Source organism: Clupea harengus, chromosome 14, assembly GCF_900700415.2.
Source record: "Clupea harengus chromosome 14, Ch_v2.0.2, whole genome shotgun sequence".
Taxonomy (NCBI): domain Eukaryota; kingdom Metazoa; phylum Chordata; class Actinopteri; order Clupeiformes; family Clupeidae; genus Clupea; species Clupea harengus.
The window spans coordinates 27,368,990-27,396,889 of NC_045165.1; the positions used below are offsets into that span (position 1 = coordinate 27,368,990).

Sequence of the window (27,900 nt, forward strand, 5' to 3'; positions counted from 1 at the left end):
CACTGCTTCCTGGAGTCTCATGTAGGCCACAGCCTTACAAAAATAAGGGGCAATGCTGTTAGCCAGTTAGTGTACGATAAGCTGTCTTTTTGTATTAGCAGTAACTGCAGCCTGGGTTCCATTGTGTCATCATTAGATCCATACTGTGGCACATGGAGCTAAACCTCTTAATCCTGAGCTTTAAAGTAATGCCTTTTTTTTAATACTGGCATCCCTGCAGGCTGTGTAACTGAGAAATGCATTGGCCTTTTGAAACAGCCATGATACAGCAAGCTTTCCTTTCCCCACATTTCTCTCAGACAGACAGACAGACAGCAGAGCATGAGAGTTGTTTTGTGTGGTGGCACAGCACTCAGCTGAGTGGCCTTGTGTGACGTCAACACACAGCCATCGCAGGTCCATGGGGTAGAGGCTGGGGGGGTGGGGGGGGCTGCAGGTGCTGTGAGGGGGGTTGCCAGATCCAGTGCCTGTGAGTCTCATTGGCCCTGGCATCGTGGCTGGCATTGTTCATTTGACATTGTGCACGGGGTCCCGTTGGGGAAACAGCTGTGGCTGACGGACTTCCCAGACCGGCTGGTTGGCAGTGGGGCTCGCTCTGTCAGGACTCTCCGTCGGAGGCCAACTTTGATCAGCTTGGCCCTCATACATTCAGGCCCGTCTCTTCCTCCATGTCAGCTTTCAACTCCACACTACTGATATCTTATGAAACTAATGAAAAACAGCCTTCCCTTTGGCAGGGTTCAAGACACGTGTGTCCTCCACAATCAGTGAAGAAAGGTAGTGCTCTGCACCACAAAATAAGCACTGTGATTTTCCTGGCAGGCCCAAGGTATAGTTTCCTCTGTGATGGAGTAACTAACACACAGTCTGTGGTAACCATGCTGAGTGACCAGTGACTACTGTTGCACCCTACAATCAAACTCCGTCTCAGTGACCCACCATTTACTCCTTTGGTTTAATCACTTCAAATGCTCTGGAAAAGAAAGTTAGACCGAGGTCTATCTATCTATCTATCTATCTATCTCTCTCTCTCTCTCTCTCTCTCTATATATATATATATATATATATATATATATATATTTATTTATTTTTCTCAGAATAAATGTACTTAAATTAAAGGTTGGATTTATATATATAATAATAATATATATATATAACAAAACCACATGTGCCACACTTATTGGCACCCCTGCATTTAATACTTTGTCCAACCTCCCTTTGCCAGCACTGAGTCTTCTCCTATAACATCTTATAAGGTTAGAGAATACAGAGCAGGGAATTTGAGACCATTCATCTTTATAGAATTTCTCCTGATCGTTCAGGGTCCTAGGTCCTGTCTTGTGCATTCTCCACTTTAGCTCATCCCACAGGGTTCCTATGGAGTTTAGCTCAGGTGATTGAGATGGCCATGGCAGAAGCTTCATTTTGTGTTCTGTAAAGCATTTTTGTGTAGATCTGGACATGTGTTTTTGATCATTGTCTCGTTGGAAGATTCAACGACGACCCGGCTTTAGTGTCTTGGCAGAGGCAGCCGGATTTTGATTTAATATGTCCGCGTATTTTATGGAGTCATGATGCCATGGACCCTAACAAGGTTCCCAGAGCCTTTGGAGGAAAAACAGCCCTGCAACATCACAGACCCGCCACCATACTTAACAGTGGGGATCAGGTCATCCTCCTTACACACCAAACCTACCTTGAGTGTTTGTTGCAAAAAAAAGCTCAATTTTCGTTTCATCTGACCATAGTACACAGTTCCAGTCAAAGTCCCAGTGTCATGCCAGCGCTGAGCCCTGCTCCTGCCACGCCCCCTCCGACTACAACTCACCTAGCTGCGTAACATTTCCAATCACCTGAGTATTGATCACTGTCACCTGTCACACTATTTAAACTCCCCGCACTTTCATGTCTGGCTTCGTTTCTTAAAGGACTTAACCCTGAAGACTCAAGCTCCAGACTGTTCGAATCCCGTATTCATTCTCCCCTCCAACCCCAACCCCAACCCCAACCTCCGGGTCATATATTCTCTCTGCGTTATCTCCCTAGTTCCCGTGTTCCCTTGTTAGTTTTCCAGTTCGTTATTTTGTCAGTTTTCCCTAGTTTCATCATTAACTTCTGAGCGTTATATTTATGGACTTTAAACCTCTGACAGTTGTGTTTTTGTGAATAGTATCTTTTGAGGGTTTATCCCGTATTGTTTGTATTACCAGTGAACAACAGTTGTGTTATCCCCGTTTGTTCTCCTCTGCATCATGGATTACTGCTTGTTCCAAAACACTCTGATCAACCTTTTTTTATAAAAAGTTTATAAGAATTTCTGGGGGTGCCAATAATTGGGGTGCATATGATTTTCTTAAAAATAATTAAGGGCATGAATTATATTTATTAGATTTTTTTATTTTTACGATTTATGTCATTTTTTCCAGTGTGACATTAAACTAATTCACCAAAAGGTGAATTTATTACAACCCATTTTACCCATATAATATATTTTGTTGCCATTATCCCTGATCCTTTTCGCTTATTCGAAATCCTCTTCTTAGAAATATAGTGGTAGGAGTTTTTTTAAAAGATGTTTGGCATGTTGCCTTGAATACCGTAACAGCAAAAGTAGTAGTAGTAGTAGTAGTATGAGGAGATATTGATCTCAGTAGTAGTAGTAGTAGTAGTAGCAGTAGCAGTAGTAGCAGTAGTAGTAGTAGTAGTAGTAGTAGCAGTAGCAGTAGTAGTAGTAGTAGTAGTAGTAGTAGTAGTAGCAGTAGTAGTAGTAGTAGTAGTAGTAGTAGTAGTAGCAGTAGTAGCAGTAGTAGTAGTAGCAGTAGTAGTAGTAGTAGTAGTAGCAGTAGTAGTAGTAGTAGCAGTAGTAGCAGTAGTAGTAGCAGTAGTAGTAGTAGTAGCAGTAGTAGTAGTAGTAGTAGTAGCAGTAGTAGTAGTAGTAGTAGTAGTAGCAGTAGTAGTAGCAGTAGTAGCAGTAGTAGTAGTAGCAGTATTAGCAGTAGCAGTAGTAGTAGTAGTAGTAATAGTATTAGCAGTAGTAGTAGTAGTAGTAGTAGTAGTAGTAGTAGAAGTAGTAGTGGTGTTGCTGATTTTGAAAAATAAGATAAACTTCCGTTTAATTTAAATTTTTAATTATTTGTGTGCTTTTACTTAGAAAAGTAGATCCACTTGCTGATATGACCTATTCAGCTGCACATGAAATAATGAGCCTCTGGTAGCTATCTGTCAGAGGAAGTGAGTCAGTACTGACTACAGTCACATCCTGGCAGGATTAACAGGAGCCCACATATTCTCTCTCTCCTCCCTCAGGATGTTTACCCTCTTTACTTGCTTTCCAGTGGCCTGTTGGGTTATTAGCTTAGCTCTGCACATGGAGCATGGCCCTGTAGTCACTGTTACCTTACTGCTACTGGAAAGAACCTTGACCTCAGCACGCCTGGAGGTACTGGAAAATCACCATGACCTGTTGGAGCAGTGCTCCTCGTCTGACAACAAGGTGTGACAGAATTGCTTACGTTCTTAGTAACACTAGTTGGTAGTCTGTCACCATTTCAAATGCTACCATGAAACAAGACTAATGTCGTCAGTTTTCCCATTGTCAAGCTACAATACCCAGGAAGATATGTTTTCTTTTGAAAGATGATCCTCTTTGTCCACCCTCCGGGGAACGCTACAGAAAGACTCACTGATGGGAGACTGGACACTGGACAGGGAGAATGAATCTCATTTTGGATTATGAGGTTACACATTGTAAATAATCGCTTCACTTGAGCGTCTTTGTTTGCATTGTCTTTTTGGTCTGCGTTCTTACAATGGTGAGAAGCATGCTTTTTAGGTTGCTAACTGCAAAACGCAGCAAAAACGAGAGGATAGAAAAACAGCTATTGCTAAATCTCACACGAGGAGCGACAAGCAAGCAAGCAGCAAGCAGACTCATGCAGACTTGTCTTGAGGTTACGAGCACAGCAAACGTACTGCCCTCCAAACGCCTGTGCCCCTCTAAAACGTTGGCTGAGACAAAGCGCTGCCTCTGTGTTGATGTGAGCGCAGTGTGTCAGCGCTCTCCCCGGCCCACCACGTGCTCGTCTGACACTAGCCTGGGGAAGTGGGGAACAGCCCAGTGACTCATTGTGGCTGCGCTGATTTAAGCAGATGTTTTTCAGGCCCTTCCCTTTCGCTAGGCTCAAACTCGGGGCTAATGTTCCTTCCAAATCCATCCTCACAGGCCCCTCTGCTCCGCAGGCTTCCAGGCTTGCCTAATGTCATGGAGAGAGAGAGAGACAGAGAGAGAGAGAGAGAGAGAGAGAGAGGGGCCATTACTCAGAGATGGCAGGGCCAAGGACAGTTCAGCATGTTTCTTTTCATCACGTTGTCTTCTCTCTGTTTCATTTCTGTTCTTCCGTTCTGAAATACAAGATGATTTTGTGATGTACACTGCAAAAAAGAAATTCTATCCTAGTGTGTGACTCCGTTGCAGGTTTTGTTTTGAGTTTGTGAACTGTTTATTTATGTACTGCTTGATAAGATGAGGATTGCAATGCACACACCAAGTATAGGTTCAATCACTACACCGATCACCTGAAAATGTACATTTTGATATACATGCCAAAGGTCTGTCTAAATGAGACTCAATGAGACTTGTGTTTTTTGGCCAAGACATGGTTGGATCTGTTGGGTCTGAGCTGTGGACGAGGTTTGATCATTTCTCTCTCCTGTCCTTAGTTCCCAGAGTGTGGATTCTTTGGAATGTATGACAAGATCCTTCTCTTTCGGCATGACCTGAATTCCGAAAACATCCTCCAGAGACTTACTTCAGCTGAGGACATTCATGAAGGGGATCTTATAGAGGTTGTGCTCTCTGGTGAGTTTCAATGGGTTTACATTTGTTGGGCTTGAATTTCAGCTAAACTGAAATGATTTGGAGGTTTAACACTTTATTACGTAAATTAATTTACTACATATAATAATTTACATTCATAAGACACAATCCATCAAGGGCTGCAATATCCAATGGCAGAAGGTGAAGCACTCCCCAACTATGCAGTTGTGTGTGGTGCAAGTTAGCACAGGCTAAATGAAATGGCTGAGACTTCCTTACCTACTGAGGCCCTCCATATGACCTCACACAAACATACACACCAACATCCACCACTATTGGCTAACATGTCTGTTCAAACTAAACAGTTCTGTAACTATAATTTATTGTGGCCTCATAATTTATGAGTATGAATCACCACTTAAGCCAAAAAGGTGTGTCTGCCCTGGTCTGTACGTTTTGTATGATTTCGTATTCAAGGTTACCCATAGGACAAATCCCACAAGCATTAGTTTGGTGATTATTTCCCTGTGGGTTATGCCTCTGGAAACCTGATACAATGTCTCAATCAGATTATGATGCCTGAAGGCAAATCAATCCCTTCACTATGTTCTATCACACCTGAAACAGTAGCACAGGTTGAGATTTTCAACTAGCCACTGTAAAAAAAAATTGTCTGCAACTGCTGTGCTTCTAGCACAAACAACAAAAACATTTGAGTGAGCATGGAGCCTGGGCTCTTCCCCTGTGACTCTTCCCCTGTGACTCTTCCCCTGTGACTCTTCCCCAGCTCTTACAGTTGGCCTCAGCATTTACAGGTGTTCTGTGGTCCCCATTTGTTCCTGTCATAAATGACTTTTGTATCCTGCTTGGTGTGCAGTCTAGCAGATGTGGCTGTAACAGGCGTGGGTTTCCTCTCTCTGCTGCCTCCCCACTGGGGAGCACTTCGGCACACCTGCCTCTCACATCCTCCCGGCAGTGTGAGGGCACGCTGGTTCAGTGACTCCTGTCGCGGGTGCCTTAGCACATTGGCGCCCTTAGCAACTGATTTCAAGGTTGGTTGTGTTGCTTTGTTTTCAGTTGGGTAACAGAGATTTGCTACTGCTGAGGGTTGAGCTGATCCCAAATCAGCAGTTTAGAAAGAGGAAGGGTTTGTGTGTGTTTGGATTGTGTGCCCAGACACAAAAGCAAGTATGTTACATTTGCTTCATACGCACTTTAGATCCTAGGTGTAATGTTTTTGCCATGAGTATACAGTTGTGTCTAAGGGGATCTGAATGGATGTTCAAGAGTTCATTCAGATAGTTAAACATGAGAGAATATTGAGAAATAGATTCTTTAGGACCACAAAGATCCAGTGGAATATATATTATATGTCACCTTGCACACACACATTCACAAACATAAACATATTGTGGTTCTCTGGCTGGGCCTATCATTCTTCAGGTCTTTCTCTTGACTCTTCTTGACGAAAGTTTATTCTAGACAGAATGCCCCTGACTGAGAAAGGGAGGAGAGTACAGCTTCTCCTTGGCGTCAGGCTCAAAGGCGAGAGCTTGTTTTTCCTGTTTGAGGTGACGGTAGCAGATCTGGGGACTGTAGACGCAAACCGTGATGTGAGCAGCAGCTCTTGAAAGGGCCAGAGTGCCTCGGTCTGTTGGGAAGACGTCCTTGGGGAAGAGGCCCTTGTGCGGGCTCTTTGTGTGTTGCCATATGTCAACATCAGCACTATCAAATCTCAGCAAAAGTCAGCTTTACAGACAAACTCATTTTTTTTTGTCATTTATTATTTCATCACCCATAAATACTTTTGGAGCTGTGTAACAAACTAAATTGAGTTAAGCAATATGTCTGATCCTATCTTGTGTCATTTTCAAAAAGATTTGGACATGCCAGTTCAAGTTATGCTGAAAAAAATGACAAAAAGAATAAATGACCAATGAATGTAGGGTTTGCCTCTTAAAAGGAGCTGCATGATCAGATTTCTTCTGGTGTCCCAACTGTTTATGTCCTTAATAGCTCAAAGTTGTAATAAGCATGTGATGATGTTTAAGCAGTGAGTTGAGCCAACAGTGTTTATGAATGTGTCGGGGCCTATCATGAATGCCCCTTTTATGTGTTTGGGTCAGAATGTTCTGTGCTGCTCCCTGGCATGTAACTTGCTGCTATTCAAAGTGTTCTACTTCACTCCTTTGAAGTTTAAAAAAGAGAGGAAAAAGAAGCAGGGGAAGAAAGAGTGCTCTTCTATTCAGTTTCAAACTTTACTGTCGCTTGTTAGGGTTAGTTCTGGCCATTTGGTTCCCCAAATTGATTTGTCACTGTCACTGTGCCCCACTAAGAGGCTGCATGGAAACACCCTCACTAGTCACAAATGTATGAAGAGTTGTAAAACATTTTGTTACGTACAATATCAATGTCCTGTCAGTGCTTCCTGTCCATATGATTTCAGTGGAGCCTGTCTGATGCACAGTGTTTGCTGAATCTGTCTGTTGCACAATTTTGTATTCTCACATTGATGTGTAGGTAAAAAAAAGTATTATTCAAAACACACAAGACAACTTTTGTTATACAGCTCTTCCGAATGCTGCAGAATATTCCTCTGATTTGGGCCAATATTTCGTTATAAATACCGCTGGAAAAAAATCTATGACCACTGCCATTGTTGATGGATTTTGTGCTTCTAATTCACATCTTTCAAATCATTCTGTTCACGTTTCGTATTGGAAATTCATTGTAATTTATAGTCAGCAAGTAAAACATTGCTGCGCAACACCTGAAACTTTTTTAGAGGAATGTATTTTTTCGTTTTGGCAAGTAACCGTATAATAAGCAGGATAATGTATGGTCTGCCGGTCATTATAAAAAAATAAATCCCGACGGGACGAACAGGGCCCTGCGCATAGTGGATTTATTTTTCCATAATGACTGGCGGACTGGACATTATCCTCTACTTATTTAGCAGCACACTAGTACAAGTAAAAGCAGCAGCATAATAAGTATGCCAATTTAGCAGCATGATAATTGTGCATGTCTCTATTACATGCGTAGTGATCCATTAGATCATTTATCTCCACAGTCAACAGACTCAGGATTGACATGGCAGAGAAAGTACTTGCCAGCCCACAAGGTGACTGCCGTTACCAGAGGCCCAAACTCTCTTGGTTTTAGCTGGCAGGCACTTTAATGGTATCACTCCCTCTCTTAAAGGCCCAGGGCCAAACCCTGTTGGCCTAAGTTTCTCTCTGCCAATTCCAGGCTGAATCTGATTCATTCATCTGATTCATAGCCTCATCAGAGACAATAAACACACCAGTTCCTTTATAGACTGAGTGGCTGGCAATTACACGAAACCTAAAAGACATTTGGAACAGTATCTGGCTGAAAACTGGCCAGACGTTCAGCTCACTTTACGTGTCTCCTAGAGGTGGACACTGAGTCTATTTGCCCATGTGAAATGAGCCTCATATCCTTTGGGGATGAATAAAGCTGAAGGGAGGCTTATCATGACCAAATGTCAGCCTAAACAGGCACTTTTCAAATGTGTCTTTAAAAGCCATGAATTGCAGTCCAACAATGTAGGTCCTTCAGAGACAGACATGAGCATGTAGGTCAAATTAAGTTCCAGATGTCCTTTCCTTCAGGCTAATGGTCAACATTCTTCATTATTTAAGTACAAATGCTTGGACCTGGTGCAAGGGATTCAAAAACTCTCAGAAGTGTCTCCCTCTCACAGTCTGTCTTTCTCTCTCTTTACTGGCTAGCTCACAATCTCTGTCCCTCAAGCAATCATTTCTCCTCCAGGTTCCTGGAAACTTTGAGTGTTAGGTGGCTTAACTGCCTAAGCTGGTATCACTTTTCACTTTTTTGTCAGCCTATGACTTATCCCTGATGAGTAACAGTGATGAGATTGATGGCTCTCTGCCTCACAAGTCACGTAATTTCCACCGGATCGAAACAAAACCGACAAATCTGCACTTGTTGTGGTGCTTTGCCTGACCAATGTTGTGAGTCAGGGCAGTGAGTCACTGACTCTGATTCAGCTGATTGAATAACAAGAGCGGTGTGTTACAGAGGGCCTGGCCCTCGGCTCTCTCTATCCTGTCAGGACACCTTGAGTTGTATGGAGCTCCGAGGGTGGATGTCACCCGACACCAGCCCTCTGTGCCCAGTGGCACCTCAGCAGCGCCCCCCTCTGAATTCTCCCAGTCACTGCAGCCTCATGTTTCCAACGCATCCATGCGCCACTCGTGCTTGCTACTGCTCTGGTTCAGATGTCAAGTGACGGAGCAAACCAGAGCGTTGTTGTCTGTGTTGCCAGAGCCAAAACATAAACATACTTAAAATCCCCATTTCAAATGTTGACCTCAAAGAGACTGCTGACATGAATAATGTGTTGTCTGTTTAGAATGTCCCCTCAGGGCTACCATCTATAGATGTCTGTCCACACGCAACACATGTTATGGTCGAAATCATGTGGTTCTGTGCAGCCGACCAATGTTATTTACAAAGTTTTGTTAAATCAAAATGTAATTTCTTTTCTCCTTTTTCTGTGTGCTTTCTGTCCTCATTTGTCCTTTCATTTGGTTAGCGGGTCTGTTGTGTTTGAGTTTCCCTTGGTTGGAGTTTTAGTGTTTTAAGTTCTGTCTGACTTGGGATAGCGGGTCTGTTGAGTTTGAGTTTCCCTTGGTTGCAGTTTGAGTGTTGTAAGTTGTGTGTGACTTGGGTTAGCATTTGTGTCTGTTGTGTTTGAGTTTCCCTTGGTTGCAGTTTGAGTGTTTTAAGTTGTGTGTGACTTGCAGCCCAGGCCACAGTGGAAGACTTCCAGATCCGACCCCATGCCCTTTACGTTCACTCCTACAAAGCGCCCGCTTTCTGCGACTACTGTGGAGAGATGCTGTGGGGCCTTGTCCGACAAGGCCTTAAATGTGAAGGTATAGTTTGAAACCATTGCACACACACACACACACACACACACACACACACATACATTGAGTTATGATTGAGGTATAATGTTAAGTTTTATGTTAAGTAGTTTTACTTGATTTATACATTTTACAACGATAGCCCCAATGCTACATGTATACTCCAGGGATCAGGGAAATCAGGGAACACCCATATAGAACAAGTCTGTAAAAGTTAATGTAAATTTTTACGTTCACACACATAGTTATGGCCCGTTTTATATACAGTTACATAGAAAAGTAGTTTTATATATGCCCTACCTTGCATGTTGAAGGGCCATATGCCATTTTTTACATATACATATTGTACATAAAATGTGAATCCTATGTTTTTTACAGACCTTTTCCTTTTTTTGCTGGCAGTAGCGAAGCTTAGTCGCCCAGCTTACGAAATGTTTTGCATAGTAGGTTTGAGGAAATAACAGAAAAATACTGTCTGTAAAAATGTCCACATTAGGGCTACCCAATGTTCAGGAGGTTATTTCATTTCCAGAATGCATTGTGTGTGGTAAGTCAGCAGACTTTGACATACTGTCAGAGATGAGTCCATTTCACTCTTGGTGCAAGACCCATAACTCTAATGCTCTGCACTCAGAGGACTCTTTGTGCCAAATGCCAGGAGATGACTCATGGTTGAATCTTGCCTGAAAGAAAAATATGATTGATTGTGTAATGAGGCAGGTCCTATCAGTCAAATATTAAAACTCAAGAATGCACTGAATTAGACGATGAAAGGATGAAAGGAAACGTTGTGGGATAGCTAAATAACAAACATGTAAGCATCTTATTAGCAACAACATGAAATGAATGACCAAAAATATAATCATGGCATGGCATGGCATTTTCTTCCTTAAAAGAAGTTTGGCCTGAGCTCCATGTAGACAACATGCATTCCTAGAGAAGAGCGACACCACACAGACATGAACACATGAGAAACACTACTGGATGTGTAGTGGGTAGTGACACATATCAACATCCACCCACACTCAGGACAGACCTCCCCTATCACTGGGACACACACTCAGGACAGACTTCCCCTATCACTGGGACACACACTCAGGACAGACCTCCCCTACAGTGGGACACACACTGAGGACAGACCTCCCCTATCACTGGGACACACACTCAGGACAGACCTCCCCTATCACTGGGACACACACTCAGGACAGACTTCCCCTAGCACTGGGACACACACTGAGGACAGACCTCCCCTATCACTGGGACACACACTCAGGACAGACTTCCCCTAGCACTGGGACACACACTGAGGACAGACCTCCCCTATCACTGGGACACACACTCAGGACAGACCTCCCTTATCACTGGGACACACACTGAGGACAGACCTCCCCTATCACTGGGACACACACTGAGGACAGACTTCCCCTACAGTGGGACACATGCTTGGAGGTATGCTTGGACAGATGGAAATATATACTGTATGCTCAGCGGCACAACATCACAGCAGGGCTTGTTTACATCATGTGCACATCAAGGAGGCGAGGCGAAGGTGGCAAGTGTTCACCAGACCCCGGCACGGAACCACACAGGCCGTCTCTGTGGCCCTGGCCGGGGGGCAGGTGGAGCGGTCGGCTTCAGCGTGCAGCAGGATGTCTGTCTCCATGTCCTTCTGGACTTCCTTCTGCACGGAGGAGCCCGCTTTGAAGCCCCAAATCTGGGGCTTTTTGAGTGGAGCCAGGGGCGCTTATGCCAGTGGCTGGGCCAGCCCTTCAAAGGGAGGGTTCCTCTCTCAGAGGCCACACACAGGGAGATGACATGCTCTCGTGCAGGAGGGATTCAAGTCTCCAGGTCTTATGGGGAGTCTGAAGAGTAGATTATTGACTGTAGCTCATATCGAAGACTAGCTTGTAAATCCATTTATAGCTGTATCCTAAAGATGGCAGCCTGTATTTCTAGCGTGGTGGTGAGAAGGGTTGAAAGAGTAGAAAACTCAGGCTTGGATCTCTTTTCTTCCTGGCCAAGTCGTATTTTTTTCCTTTTTTGGCTGCTTACAAGGTATCTAGATTGTATTTTCCATATGTTTGGCCAAACGTTATATTTCAGCAGAGCCCTCTAGTGGGCACGAAGGGTACTAACGCCCCAGCCTGTGCGGGCAGATGTATTGAACTCACTTGCACAATGGTGAGGGCAGTGTTGAAGCATGCTTTCCCACCACGTAACAAGAGTTCTCTGTTTGTCCTCAGGTTGTGGTTTGAACTACCATAAGCGATGTGCTTTTAAAATCCCCAACAACTGCAGTGGGGTGAGGAAGAGACGACTGTCCAATGTGTCCCTGCCAGGCCCGTCCCTGTCCATCCCACGGCCCCTCCCAGCAGAGCATGCTGTGGTCCTCCAGGAGGAGGTAAGGCACTACATACACTACATACACATACAGGTGGCCCCATATCATGCTAGTTCTTATGGTGCACAAAGATGCACAACTAGTGAATACTTCTAAATGTTTGAATGCTTAAAGGACACCATTCTGTGATCAGTACATAGGGTAGAGGAGGCCTCAGTATTCAAAGACATTTGGCAAAGACGTTTGGCAAAGACGTTTAAAGTGCATAAAAGTACACCGTGGCATGTTGTGGCAGATCCAAATTGCTGATGGTATCAAGCCCCACACTAGAGCACACAAAGGCAAAGTCAGAGCAGTGCCAATGAGAACAGAAGTGAGTGAAATGCAGCCAAGTATGAGCATATTTACAGGGTAAGTCACGTACCAATCCTAATAACGAAACTGACATCTCATTCTAAAAATAGGGTTTTGGAGAAAGGCTTTGGCGTTCAGCGGACCCCATTATCCTATTCTTAATTGATGAGTCCATGGGCTGCAGTCTGCCTCAGCACACACTCATCTCATGCTGATGCTTTTAAGACCTTGCTTTGCATCGAAATATATTAATTGGCAGCTTTTGCCAGGTAGATATTTTTGGGCTTGGTTTTGACAAAGGAGCTTAACATTGGGCAGAGTGTGTCGTCGTCCCTTTTCGGAGCTTGCGTAACCATTTTTGCGTAAGCCAGAGACAGTACATGTTCTTTTGTGTTGGCCTATAATGAAAGGTCATTGGAAATGGAATTAAGTCAATTGAATCAGGTCTCTGTTGATTCCCTCCCATGTGTGTGTGTGGCCAGCCCCTTCTGGACACTCAGAGTTTGTCAGAAGGAGACAAATTATGTTTATGGTTTATGGTTATGAGTTTTGAGTTACACGCTAAACAGTCATCAGAAAGCACAGCTGGAGTGACTTAGATGTGCCACCTGAAACTCTGCTAACATGTCTGAAATAGTTTCACTGGGAAAGAACATTGAATTTCCTCTTGAAAAGACTACTACTCTACATGAGTTTTTAGATGCTATCTGTAGCTCTCTACGCTTTCCTTTAACCATGAAGGGAAAAACAAATTGCAGGCAGCAGTAGCTTGTAGACACAATTAAGTACAAGATAACGCACAGCACAAAGGATCACAATGGCAAAACAGACTCTAATTAGGTGAACATTATAACATCATAATGTGACCCTGAAGGAGTTTATTTAGTAATAATGACTGGCTGCCTATACGTGATCCTGCTTGCTACACAGCTTCTTTCTTACCACAGAACATGTCTGGCCACTGTCACTGTAATGGGCTCCATTTGTCTTGCCCCGCGTCGAGCTGGAACAGAAACTCCTGGTCCCGTGCATTCTCAAACATCCAAATATGCCACGCGTCGTCTACCTTACTCACTAACTCTCCGGCTCTACTTCTCTGTGAATGGAGACGTGCGCTAGATGAATGAGTGTGTATGTGATCTGGCTGAAGGGCTCGTCCTGTGTGGGCTGTGTTCTCTCAGCAGCGCCCCCATCAGGAGGCAGGGAAGCGCATCCCCTCCTGGAGCGGCCGGCCAATCTGGATGGAGAAGATGGTTCTGGGGCGGGTCAAGGTGCCACACACCTTCGTCATCCACACGTACACACGCCCCACCATCTGCCAGTTCTGCAAACGCCTGCTCAAAGGGATCTTCCGCCAGGGAATGCAATGTAAAGGTGAACGCTTCTCTTTTCTTATCTTTCCACACCTTCTTTTCTCTTGATGAGTTTTCTTATTCGTTCTTTTTCGTTTATGTTTTCAGTAGTTTGTTGCCTGACAAATGACACGACTGATAACCCCTCTGAACTACTTCATTCTAACCTCTCACAAACCTCTCCCATACAGACTGTAAATTCAATTGTCACAAACGATGTGCGTCAAAGGTGCCAAAAGACTGCCTGGGTGAAGTCATCTTCAATGGAGGTACTGCAGACTGACATTATAAATGTTACACTTCACTCCTCCTCATTCTTCATAAGTCAGTCACATGAATATGGATTCACACATTTCACGCACACGCACACGCACACGCACACGCACACACTCACACGCACACGCACACACACACGCACACGCACACACACACACACTTCCATGTATTGTTCTCTTGTATCAGAACCAGCCAGTCCCGGTCCAGACTCAGACACCACCATGGAGGTGGACAGCAGTGACGTGAACAGTAACAGCAGCCGAGGGCTGGATGATTCTGAGGAGCCGTCCACGCCAGAGGACAAGATCTTCTTCATGGACTCTCCAGACCTGGACCGCAAGAAGGATGAGGAGCCGGTGAAGACCATCAGGTACCTGCTCTATGGCATTATGGGTAGCTTATGAGGTCCTATCCATAGATGGAACACACATATACAGTACACACATATAAATGTGCACAAAATACTCTTGCAGTTTGGCATTTTTAGGCAGGGAATATGCATCGTTGTTTTATCACAACTTGAAAACTCACAAAAACCGCCAAAAGTGCTTACACCACAACTTTCAGTGTACCCACTTCCCTTTTCAGCGTAGTATCTAGTAGCTAGTCAAATATACAACAGTCCCAGCGTACAGAGTAGCATGTAGAGGAGAGACTATGAAGGCAGAGCAACAGCTCCGTTACAGAGGGCTCTTTCCTGTGACCTCTCAGCCCCTCCACCAGCACCAGCACCAACATCCCCCTGATGCGGGTGGTGCAGTCCATCAAGCACACCAAGAGGAGGAGCTCCACCATGGTCCGCGAGGGCTGGATGGTGCACTACACCAGCACAGATAACATGGTGAGAACACCGCACCTGACACACATGGGGGGGGGGTTAAGGGCTGGCTGTTTTTGTTCTTCTTTGGAGGGTGAACTTTAATATATATATATATATACAAATGTAGAAAATGGAAGCATCTTGAAAGTCATTGTGAAAAAAAGTGTTGTTGTGTTAAATGTGATTTGAAATACTGTTGTCCCAGATTGAGAAAGTGTTGTTGTTAATGTGATTTGAAATACTGTTGTCCCAGATTGAGAAAGTGTTGTTGTGTTAATGTGATTTGAAATACTGTTGTCCCAGATTGAGAAAGTGTTGTTGTGTTAATGTGATTTGAAATACTGTTGTCCCAGGTTGTTGTGTTAATGTGATTTGAAATACTGTTGTCCCAGATTGAGATAGTGTTGTTGTGTTAATGTGATTTGAAATACTGTTGTCCCAGATTGAGATAGTGTTGTTGCAGATTGAGCTAGTGTTGGTGCAGATTGAGCTAGTGTTGGTGCCTACAGTATGTCTAGCCTCAGTTCCTCTTGGACAAACACACTCATTCTGTCTTATTCTGTCTCATTGTGCAGAGGAAGAGGCACTACTGGAGGCTGGACAGCAAGAGTCTGACCTTATTTCAGAATGACTCAGGGGCTAAGTTCTATAAGGTAAGACTGATGTGGGTGAACTGAATGTTTGGCTTGTATTTGGCTCGTGTCCCTGTGTGTGTGTGTGTGTGTGTTTGAGGTTGGTGACTAGGACTGTGAAATCCCCACCTCCACTTTTGCTTTCATAAAGACTGCAGTTCTTCAGATCTCAGCCCTGTCAGAAAGGTTGGGTGAGATAGTGATCACTTGTGATTTTCTTCATGACATTATGCCAGAGACGAAGATGTCAACTTGTGAAGTCACATGTAAATGTGCGTTCTGGTGTGGAAAGTCCACTGCGGCCTACAAGCAGTTAGCTAGTCAAATGATATTGAAAGTATTTACATATACAAACACATGACCACAATATTTTTTTTTAGATTCAGTAGACTATTTTCATCGGTGAATCTTCCCTTACGTTTGCCATGTGGTCACACTAAAGGCCAGGCCAGGCCTGTGCCCTGTGTACACAGCAGTGGATTCATGATGTGGCTCCATAGTATTCTATTAAGCGTGGTGTATTTGGTGAAAAGACAGCATAGGAATGAGTGACATGTGAAAAGCCTGGAACAATCAAGGCAGAGAAAAGCAGACATTATCATGTCAGGAAGAAAGCTTTGGTTATCTGATGGGGATCTGCTGTGGGAGACATGAGAGAGAGCAGCATCTGGAGCGCAGTGTGGACCTCCCCCTGGGTCTTCACATGGGTAACAGCTTCCAAATGTGGTCTTACAATGACACAGTGTATCTCTCTCTCTCTCTCTCTCTCTCTTTCTCTCTCTGTATGTGTATGTGTGTGTGTGTGTGGGGGTGTATGGCCGTGGGTGTGTTTTGTGTGTTCTTTGATTGCCTGTGCGTGTGGGTGTCAGCTCTCCAGCCTCCTCAGATTCTGGTTACAGAAATGACACGCCGGTACAGTAGCTCCTCTGAGTGCTCTGTGTAGCATGAGTGTTAGCTGTGGAAATAAAAAAAAAGTGTTTACATTGAATCTTTATGGCATACAACGCAGCTGGCGCCACGAGCAACAAAACATGTTATCGGACGGATGCAGATAGAATGGTAAAGAGAGAACATTGCTCTTTGAAGAAGTGGTTCCTTTACAATTCAAAAACCCCACTCTCACTATGGGAATATTATGACACACCCTCCATTTTCCCAGCCGTAAAACCCTACGCAGGAAACCCCTTACTTTTATACAGATCTCGGTGCCATGGCAGGGTGTGTTTGGGGGTATTTTATATGGCGTTTTATGTGCAGCTTGGAACTTGATTTAGCTTGAGAAGCTCTGGTACTTTTGCCAGCTGAGCTGCCTTCCTACTTGCTCCAGACAGTGTATGTATGTTGAAATTGAGGATTTTTTTTGTGTGTTGACTGTTTCTGTTCAGCTTCCCTAATGGTCTGGTGGTCTTCAAGGATTTAGAATAATGGCAGCAGACGTGCTTGAACAGGCCTGTCTCTCTCCCGGCTGGGTGTTGTCCCTGTTCAGCCCTCCCTTCACTATAAACTGCTTGTTATGTGGTGCTGCCGTCCCTCCCTCTTTGATTAGGAAACCTCTGAACAGTCAGAAGTGACTGCTTAACTAAACTCTGCAGATGAATTGTATCGTTCACAAAATTCAGTTTGTTGTTCATTTGTAAATCTTTGTCTCAGTGATGTATTAGTAGTCTGTATAATGTGAGGTTAAAGGTCAGGGCAGTGTCTTGTTTGCTGCTGGAGAACGTGCTTCAGGATCTACTGGTCGACCTTTCCTACCCTTCTCACCATTGATCTCCTGTTTATTTACATCAGTCCCCACACCTTCACACTGAATTGAACCTTCTCAATCGCTGTTTTACTCCACTTGCTGGTTAAAGCTGTCCCCTTCATATGAATAATTTCAATTGTGTAAGGTTCACTAAATATACAAGGTTTGAATATTAATATTACTACTCCATTCTTTTCTATTCATGGTAATTTACTTCACTATGATGCAACATTGAATTGAATGCCCCCGTAGACTTTCATTATGATGTACTTTTGGCGGGTCTTGACTTGATTGTGCAGGTTGTTCTTAATGGACAATTTGACATTGCAGAATTTTCTTCTATCTGCAATGAAGGTCCTTGGAGAGGCTACATTTGAATTGGGTGGGCATTAGATTATTTTAAGTTCATATAACAAATAGTCATGTTGTAATTATGTTATTAAAGCAATACCACTGAAACCTTTACAGTGCCCCCAAGTTTGAGGCAGTTCCTGGTTGATTATGTGCAGACTGTGGGTTACCAACATGGTAGCTAATCAGCTAACTTATCATAACAACTTAGCATATGTAGTCTTCTGAGATACAGTATTTAATTCATTTACATTTTATGTCATACTGTATGGTGGCAGGCAGCTTCTGACAGCCGTGTGTTTTAAAAATGTTAGTTATGTTATTTCCATGTGGCTAGCTGTAGAACAAGCCAAAATGACCCATTTAAGTTGTTTGTGGCTCTATTTCCTCAAACTGCATACCCTTATCAGTCAGATTTGCATGACTTAACGTTTCTTGGTGTTTCACATTCGGTGCTTTTGAGCTCTGATTTTTCTTACTTATTGCTTGCAGTATATCCCTTTTTGTCTTTCCCAATCTCTACATTTGACTCTTTGCCTCCTATTTGGGAAAAGAAAAAATGCCATTCTGAATGTATTATGACCCTCTCGAGATGTCCTTACTGAAGCCAGATAGCTTTCGAATGACTTGATAATCCTACCAAATTAGTTTTAGGCTTCCGCCATTACTGTGGAGTTTAACTTTACTGAACCATCTCTTGGATGGTTTCTCCTCATGGCATGTGTTCCATGACCACCGTGTGCATGCAACCCTGGAACTCCTTACTGTCGTGTGACAAGCAGCATGGCAACGCATGGCTTCCGTCTCCTCCATTTGGAGGTCATGTGGCCCTCCCTTTTGAAAATAAGACCCCTGCACTTGTGGTTTGTGTTTGCCTCTGATGGGGTATGAGGGGCTTCAAGTCTGTCTCCAGCTAACGACTCCCGGCTCTCCACCCCCTCATTGTCCAGTGGCCACCCCCATTACAGTAGTCACTGTGTCTCGGTGGCTAGTGCCAGGCGGACTTGTGCACGCTCACACACATGCACACACACTCACACACACACACACACACACACACATAAAGGCTTTGGTGTGCTGCCTTGTAATCATGAAGCTCTTCAGTGGGTTGAGTCACGTGGTGCGGCCTGCTCACCACAAGCACTTCATCCGATACTGTGTGCAGACCACAGGCAGTACACAGGCCCCTATTGGTGGAAGCCAACTCCTTCAGTTCGGTTTTTTTTTCTCTTTGAGACTGAGAGTGAGGTTGAGGCAGAGGGCGGACTTTTAAAAGGGCTGCCCAGATGGCTGGCCTGCCTCATTTTGAAGTTTGGAGGGAACTGTGACAGTTGAGCAGGGGTTTACCTCTCTGTGTGATCAAGCTGAGGTAGCCCACAGTGTGTAGGTTGGAGCGAGTAGAAGAAGAGACCTGTATTGGCACCAGAAGTAATGTACAGTTAACTGACATTATTCACACTTCTGTGGACTTACTAACGATGGATGGGGATCCTAAAGCACTCTTTGAATACCTAGTAAGGAATTAACCTAAGAGTCAGCACTTGGCACCGACCCAGGCGATCGCTCACTCTAGAAACTTTTTTTTTTCATAATTAGCCATTGACTGCTCCTCAACTATGAGCTGGTATCGGACTGACTGACCCCTCTCTGCCGCCGGCCCCATAGGAGATTCCGCTGTCAGAGATCCTTCAGGTGGAGTCTGTGAAGGACTTCAGCAGCCTGGCTCTGGGTGGGAGCCCCCACTGCTTTGAGATCATCACGGCCACCATGGTCTACTACGTGGGGGAGAACACAGTGGGCCCTCACCCTTACGTCCATAACCCTGTGCTCGCTGCGTCCGGCGTGGGCCTGGATGTAGCCCAGGGCTGGGAGAAGGCCATCAGGCAGGCCCTGATGCCCGTCACACCGCAGCCTAGTGTGTGTGCCGTTACCGGACAGGGCAAAGACCACAGTGAGTACCAGTGAATGTAGACATTCCATTGTCAAATGTTGTGATATTGCTGCTGGACAAATAGCATAGATATGACTAGCCATCAGTCAAAAGTTGAATAGACAAAAGTCTTCCAATCTGTGACAGATTTACAACGTTATATTGCTGTGTTGTGAACATCATGGATGATAACACTGCATTTATTTCTATGGTGTGCCTGTCTGTCATTCCCATGCAAGAGGATTAAATGAATTGAAAAAGATGGTTGACACAAGCCCACACAATTTACAACTCATAATGAACCAATTGTTCAGTTTCATGAATGTCAACATTGACAAAAGGAAAGACTTGAACTTCTTGTTGTATGTTCCAGTCGGCGCAGATGCACTGTTTATCCCATGACTTAGGTTTTCGCAGGACTCAAGATATATTGCACCAGCTTGCTCTTTTTCCAGTCTGATTAAATCTTCTACCCTATTCAAATCATCTTGCCTACATGTGGCGTGTAGAATATTCTACCCTATTACTTTTCATCAATTCTAGAGGTTGATGCTTAGTGAGACACTTTTGTGAAGTTAGTCTCCTGGAATGACATAACCATATAACCTGCTCGTGGGTCTGGAAAGATGCTTCATAGTGAAACATGCATGTCTGTCTTCTCAATATGATTACATTATGGATCACAGTATTTCAGTATCGTTCTGAGGATAATACAATTCTTCACATTTGGGGTAAACTAGAGTATGAAATAATGGTTTTGGAAATGTATCACCCCAGGTGAATCCATGCACCCAGTATCATGTTAATAAGCCTTATTAACAATGCATGACAGAAAACTCATAGAAGACTCATGATAGAAGACTCATGATAGAAGATAGAGATGTTGAATAGCCTTCTCCCCATGCAGAGACACGTGCAGTGCTCTTGAGTGCATGGGTTAGTTGAGCAGGGCCGTAGAGTCCTGAGGTGCCAGCTGAGGAAGACTAATGGTCTATATTGCCTTTATGTGTTCCACCAGAGGAGCTGTCCATCAGCATCTCCGTGTCTAACAGTGAAATCCAGGAGAATGTGGTGAGTCTGTGGCATTTTTTACTGACAGAGTTGCACAACTTCCCAGCACAGGCTTAGCTGTCACGTTTTGTTTTTTTTCCTTTTCTTTTTCTGTGCAACTTCTGTGTTCTTTATAGTTGACAAATGCATTGAATCTGGTCTAAGTGCTGGGTACAACTTGTATGAAATACTGCTGTTGCCGAAGATGCTAGTGTGCAGCATTCAAAAACAATTAAGGACTTTAGCGCATCTGTTTGTCCACACAAAAACAACAATGAAATACTTGTTTTTAACAACATACATTTATTGTCTAAAGTCTTTGAAAAAAGAAGCCATTTCATATCTTTGCTTCTCTCTAGGATATCAGCTCAGTCTACCAAATCTTTGCAGACGAAGTGCTGGGATCGGGGCAGTTTGGAGTTGTTTATGGAGGTATGGTCGGATTGCTCTTTACTTCATAATTGGTCATAAGTAGAACTTCTCATAGGGTCAAGTTTGTGAAATGAAAACCCCAATACCTGATACTTGCCAGGGTATATATATACAGTACCTGTAATACTGAGAAGGCAGTGACCACTTTGTATATGTTGCTCTGCGCAATCAACACACACCAGTAAACACTGGACTTTTGACTTTCACTTCCCAGTTTCCCTGCTCACATTAACCACAACCTACTCCACCATGTTAGTGTCACTTCCCTAAGCACAGACAGTACAGCGAGCTCCATCATATCCTCAGGCAGGCTGGTCAGACTCACTGACCACTCTTCTGCACTAGACATACTGCAATGGGTCAGGACTTAGGAGGAGCTAGAAATACATTTGAAGGAAAGTGAAGGGCTGTAGATCTTTTATAAATGCTATGTATTTATACTTATGTAGAGGAATTGAGCAGCTGACTGTTTTGATTGCTTAGTTATGCTTGGGCCTGTTGGGTTTCTCCCTTTCATGTTGACAAAGCCAGGAGCTCTCCCTAGATATTTTTCTCACAGCATTCAGTGTGTGGATAGTGTGCCAATGTGAATTCAAATAGTTTCATGAAATACTACATGACATTCTAACATAAAATTGGTAGTTTTAACCTTAACATGTATGTCTAAGATCTTGAAATCAGTTAGTAAAAGTTAGAGTCAAGAACGGTGAATGAAACCGTTGTGTCTCTCTCAGGGAAACACCGGAAAACAGGGAGGGATGTGGCCATCAAAGTGATTGACAAGATGAGATTCCCCACCAAACAGGAGAGCCAGCTGAGGAATGAGGTGGCCATTCTACAGGTGAGCAAAGAGAGGAAGCCTGTTGGTCCATGCATTTGGCCTCACAATATACAAGATGCTAAAAGGGAGAAATGAAATATCCAAAGATAATAATTAAGTCTGACTGAAGGTTCTGGGTATCTGATAAAGGGTGGACTTTAAAGAACAATGTTTCGCCTCATGGTTGCGTGCTTTTAAACCATGACTTGTGTCTTTCTGTCAGAACTTGCATCATCCTGGAATTGTCAACCTGGAGTGCATGTTTGAGACACCAGAGAGAGTCTTCGTTGTCATGGAGAAGCTCCACGGCGACATGCTGGAAATGATTCTGTCCAGCGAGAAGAGCAAACTCCCCGAGCGGGTCACCAAATTCCTTGTCACACAGGTCTGTTCTTTCCCTTGCTTTCTATCTGGGAATGTTTTTGACCATTCTCTCTCGGCAAAACAACGAACTGCGGAACATATACCAACCAGCTCTCTCCATATGCAGATGATGAAAGCACTATAAATAGTTACATAAATAGAAATTATAAATACATTTCAGTGTGATTTATCAAAGCTATATTGAAATATATTTATATTTATATAACAAAGTGGAATTAGTTTTCATGTAAAGCATTCGGTATAGTATTCAGTGGGTTGATAGGACTGCACTGGAACATAATAATATATTTCATGTGTATGGGCATCTCCCTTATCTCTTCCATCTGTCCATATTTGATATTCTCTTTCTCCCTGTACTCTTCCTCACTCTCTCTTTCTGTGGGCCTCATGCTAGCCACTGGTAGATGCGCTTGTGTTTATTCTCGCGGTCTGTGGAGAGGGCTTTTTATTTACTAGGACAGTAGTCTGGATCCTATCATGGTTGGGCCCCTCCTACTGAATTAGAGCCCCCAGTCCAGAGGCAGGGTTTGTGGGCTGATTGGAGCTGAGGGGCCCCCGAAGGCCCCGGAGGGGTGGGGGAAGAGAACAGGAGCTCGTCCATTAGGCCCGTATCTGCAGCTTACAATTAGTGGCCACAGGCAGACCTCTGATGTGGCCCGTGGGCTGTAGACACAGGCAGATCCATCACTATCAAGGAGATGTTATTGATTATGCGTGTTGCCCAGAGAGCTCTTCTTAAAAGGCAAGGCTCGTGCTTCTGATTGTGGCTGTTTATGGATGGGGGTAAATCAGCAGTAAACGGCTTATTATTCTGTCGGGTCTGGGATGCGGCATGTGCGTTTGCATGGAACATTTGAGAACTCAGCGTGGGCTTGCTCTGCTTACTCTAACAGATCCTGGTGGCCCTGAGGCATCTTCATTTCAAGAACATTGTTCACTGTGACCTGAAACCTGAAAATGTTCTTCTGGCCTCAGCAGAACCGTTCCCTCAGGTACGTGTCCTCACCGTCTGTCAAGGGTTTTCAGTTTTGAAGGCTCCAGGCCACCGTCCAAAGGGCTTTTGAGAAAGTAAAACATCTGAATTTGTGCCTTCTCACAGGTGAAGCTTTGTGATTTTGGGTTTGCGCGCATCATCGGCGAGAAGTCGTTTCGGAGGTCGGTTGTTGGAACCCCAGCGTATCTGGCCCCTGAAGTCCTGAGGAGTAAAGGCTACAACCGCTCGCTGGACATGTGGTCCGTGGGCGTCATCGTCTACGTGAGCCTGAGCGGAACCTTCCCGTTTAATGAGGACGAGGACATCAACGACCAGATCCAGAATGCAGCGTTTATGTATCCCCCGACGCCCTGGAAGGAGATCTCCCCTGAAGGTGTGTGTGTTTGTAAGAGGAGGGTGTGTAAGTTGAAGAAGGAAGTGATGACAGTGTGTGAACAGACAACCTCTAAAAGTCAGGCTCAGCTAAACTGATGGGTCATGGTAGTGTTGTCACGACAGAGGTCTGGTGCTTCAGTTATGATTTTACTCACCTTGAATGGCAGGGAATTTGGTCAGAATGAGATTAGTCTCCCCGCCCACTCGTCTGGGGTTTACAGTGAATGTGCACATGTGTGGCTTCCTGACCTTTGCTTTTGACAAGTATCTATGAGTCATCCTCTGGTTGACCTCCGCACACATAAGTCTTACCCTCTGATGACCTTTGTCAACAAACATGCTAATATTCTCACATACCCTAGCTACAGCTCTTCTAAACCTACTTCCATGTGTTAATCCAACAGCTACAGATCTCATCAACAATCTTCTCCAGGTCAAGATGAGGAAGCGGTACAGTGTGGACAAGTCTCTCAGTCACCCGTGGCTGCAGGTATACAACCACCTACCCATACACACACACACACACACACACACACACACACACACACACACACACACACACACACACACACACACACACACACATACACACACACACACACGTGTCTCATCTAGTTATATACAGTATAAAGAGTAAACTTCAAACAGAATGTCACTGTAACGTCTGTAAAGTCTCTCAAACCATCCACCTCTCTCTCTCTCTCTCTCTCTCTCTCTCTCTCTCTGTCTCTCTCTCTCTCTCTCTCTCTCTCTCTCTCTCTCTCTCTCTTGCTGTGGTCCCTTTCAGGACTATCAGACCTGGTTAGATCTGAGGGAGTTTGAGACGCGGAGAGGTGAGCGATATATAACCCACGAGAGTGATGACGCACGGTGGGAGGAGTACTCCAACCAGCACAGCCTTGTTTACCCCAAACACTTCATCATGGCTCCCAACCTAGATGACATGGATGAGGACCCCTAGTGTCCTGGAGGACTGTGTGTGTGCGTGTGTGTGTGTGTGTGTGTGTGTGTGTGTGTGTGTGTGTGTGTGTGTGTGGAAGTATGAGCAGTGACAGCAGATTTCTCTGCTCGTGAGGGGACTCCAGGAGAACGTGGCCTTCTGTTGGCTGCTGTTGGTCCAACACACATGTGGTCTTGGAGCAGGGCAGGAAGCAGAGCACTGTTCTCAACACACATGTGGTCTTGGAGCAGGGCAGGAAGCAGAGCACTGTTCTCAACAGACATGTGGTCTTGGAGCAGGGCAGGAAGCAGAGCACTGTTCTCAACAGACATGTGGTCTTGGAGCAGGGCAGGAAGCAGAGCACTGTTCTCAACACACATGTGGTCTTGGAGCAGGGCAGGAAGCAGAGCACTGTTCTCAACAGACATGTGGTCTTGGAGCAGGGCAGGAAGCAGAGCACTGTTCTCAACACACATGTGGTCTTGGTTGCCGGGATCTGAGGAGGTGCTGCAAATGAATATGGGGCAAATGGCGGCCCCAGTGGACAGACTTATAAAGACACATTTAGTTTTTCTCATCCTCTCTTTTGTAATATATCTATATTTTTATATTTAAACATACATTCCTTGCCTTTGGATGGGTAATTGCCATTCTGAACTTTAGCCTTTTGAAAGCAGAAAGAGTGCAACCGAACATGCAGTAGTAGAACATTATTGTTATTAATGACAAGAATGATAATATTAAATGCCATTTTAATTCGAAGAAGTTGAGATGTTTGCCTGCATGATTTTATTGTAACGTGAATTTGAATTGTTCATTTGTTTTCTGCTTGTTATTTCAATAATGTTTGAGGGTATTGAACTGGAACCTTTTTCTTCTATATTTCAATGTTATCTGAGAGAGTAAGGTTCGGTGCCGTATCTCACCCTTGATCATCTTTGATGCAAGCTACTGGACCATCATCAAGAGACAAGAACTCTGGCTGCTATGAAATTACATTTTAGTATCCTCGTGATAAAAGACCAAAGATGCACAGCCAGGGTATACTGCAAAGTATTTAATGGCTCCAGCTCCAGCTCCAGCTCCAGCCCAAACCCTTTAAACAGATTCTCTAAAGAAAAGAAGATGAGTTCCTAAGTACCAAAGACCAGTCCCCTCAAAAGCACCGTAAGGCACATGGGAGTTCAATACTCAATGGTGACTTTGAGTCTTTTGAATCGAAAGCTAAGCAGTCTGAACCTATGGAGCTTCAGTGGAATGCAGTGGTATGAGATCATTCCCTTTAAATCAGTACTCAGGATGCCTTACCTTACCACTGCATATTAAAACTTTCATGGGCTGTATGGCTAGAGAAATCGAATGACGATACATGACACTAACTGTCATATTTTGGAATTTTGGACTACAATCTTGTTCATTTTCTTGAATATATTTGTTTTCTTTGAGAACATACATAAGTATAAATACCCTAATGTGCATCCCACTCATGACGTTTTTTTCACAACATTCGATTCTGAACATTTCTTATTTCATGTGGCTTGTAGTTAAACATGTTGGATGACACTAATGTTGTCTGCATCATCTGTATGTCTTTGGTAGACAAGGCACCCCAATACTATAGCATACCATACGTTTCTTCAGTTTTTCTAATGACCATTCTAATGCCAGAAGGCTTTTCCCTAAGGCTTTGGCATTTTGGTTGCAGACAATGGCACAAAGACACGAGTCCCAGCCTTTTTGAAAGTTTCTGAATGATTTCACTAAAGATTGTGACGTGTGCGTAATGTCTTTAACTTGGAGAGGAGCCCATTGTGATCGCCTCCTTTCACAGCCAATCATTTTGGGATTGCAATGACTTCTGGTAACATGTTTACTTTAAATCTATTACACAGACAGGCCTGCCTTTCAAAAAGAAGTCGACAAGAGACTAGGATGCACTTTCTGTTGTGCTATGTCTGAGTACTACAGTGTTAAGCAATTGCTGAAGTCTACAGGCCACATCTAGTCTCGGCTAGACAATGATGGCTGAGTTTCCACTTCAAATTAACTTAATGGGGTTTGGGACTTAATGCATGACCACAAAAAGAACAATGTGTATGTAGCTTTCAAAGGAGTTAATGTCAGTGTCTCAGAGAGGTTAGAATGCTCAAAAGTAAAAACCCACTTTTCTGTACGCCAAGGTCTGTTCACTGCCACTGGTTGGACATGTGTCTGTATCAGGGGCCATATTAACTCACTTTGGCAGACTGAAAGACTGAAGTCTTGTTTGGAGTGGCAAGACACCATCTCAGCCGAATGTGACATTATGCTTTGGGATTTTGGAAACACCTTTGTACTGTCTATGTTGCCACTGGATTGGCAGTTGTAAGTGTTTTGTATATTTTAGTACATACAGATTTTAATTAAAAAAATCAACCAATTTTCTGTTATCTTCAAGTCAGACTCTTTGTCTACAGCTGAAGTCTGGATACTCTTTTAAGTCGCTTGAAACTGAGCATCCAGGAGAGCCAGTAATGGATGCTGGCCCAATGTGTGAATGAAAGAGAAGGTGAGAAATCTCATTTAAAAAGGAAGAAAAATCACTAAACACAAGCTAAACACACTAAACACAGCCACTGCTGCTGGTCTGGGGTTCTCTGGGTGTTTGCGTGTGTGCAGCGTCCTAGCATGTGTTTGTGCTTGTCTGAACAAGTGTGCCTGTGCGAGGCTGGGGGAAGGGACTAGGGTTCAGTGGGTGGGGGGAGGGTGTTGGCCAAGTTAACCACTGCGCAATAGTGGCACCACATGTCAAATCCAATTTGCAGCAGCTGGATGTAATTCTTTAACCGCCAACTATTAAGCCAAGCGTCTCCTGCAAGCCCTGTGGAGTAACGTGATAGTGACGAGAATGGGAAGAAGGCGCTTCGTGATGAGGGGAGAAAGGAGAAGTCTTGCCTTAAGTCCCCGATGGAAATTCAACAATGTGAGGAGTGCTCGACTCTCGATTGAAACTACCAGACAAGCACACGCTAAGCTGTGGGGCTTTCCAGGACCAGCGCCAAACATCTCTTACTAAATAGAGTCAGTCGGAGAAACCCATACAGTCATTGGCTGAACTAATACACAATTTAAAAAGTTGTTCAGTAGCTATAACTAAAATCACCTCTTTTGATATTCCTGCTCAGCAAAATAAAAACATGCTCTATGGAAATATGACCTGAATTGCCCAGACCCAAATCATTCCCAGTTGTTGTCATTGGATTTCTATATTTCCGTAGCTACCTGTGCATAGAATAGTTCTTAAGTCCTAATGATAGAGCTCTTTGAGTTGCTTCAATTACATTTCTCATAAATGGCTTCAAGATGTGTCTGGTGGCACGTGCTGGAGCTG

General features: G+C 44.1%; 1 protein-coding gene across 2 annotated transcripts; it reads left to right on the forward strand.

Moving 5' to 3' along the window:
- The first annotated feature begins 4,400 nt into the window (after window positions 1–4,400).
- Window positions 4,401–26,949, forward strand: prkd3 (protein kinase D3). Of its 2 annotated transcripts, none has more exons than XM_031580275.2 (17): window positions 4,401–4,858; window positions 9,613–9,744; window positions 11,979–12,136; window positions 13,612–13,804; window positions 13,974–14,051; window positions 14,245–14,428; window positions 14,770–14,899; window positions 15,454–15,531; window positions 19,271–19,556; window positions 20,554–20,606; window positions 20,945–21,017; window positions 21,752–21,858; window positions 22,061–22,222; window positions 23,115–23,213; window positions 23,321–23,588; window positions 23,995–24,080; window positions 24,378–26,949. In XM_031580275.2, exons 1-17 carry the CDS (start codon window positions 4,744–4,746, stop codon window positions 24,549–24,551), a joined length of 2,376 nt encoding a protein of 791 aa, XP_031436135.1. In that variant the 5' UTR covers window positions 4,401–4,743; the 3' UTR covers window positions 24,552–26,949. The 2 variants fall into 2 exon arrangements, with proteins under 2 accessions (XP_031436135.1, XP_031436136.1); XM_031580276.2 differs by having other exon boundaries at window positions 13,615–13,804.
- Window positions 26,950–27,900: the final 951 nt, after the last annotated feature.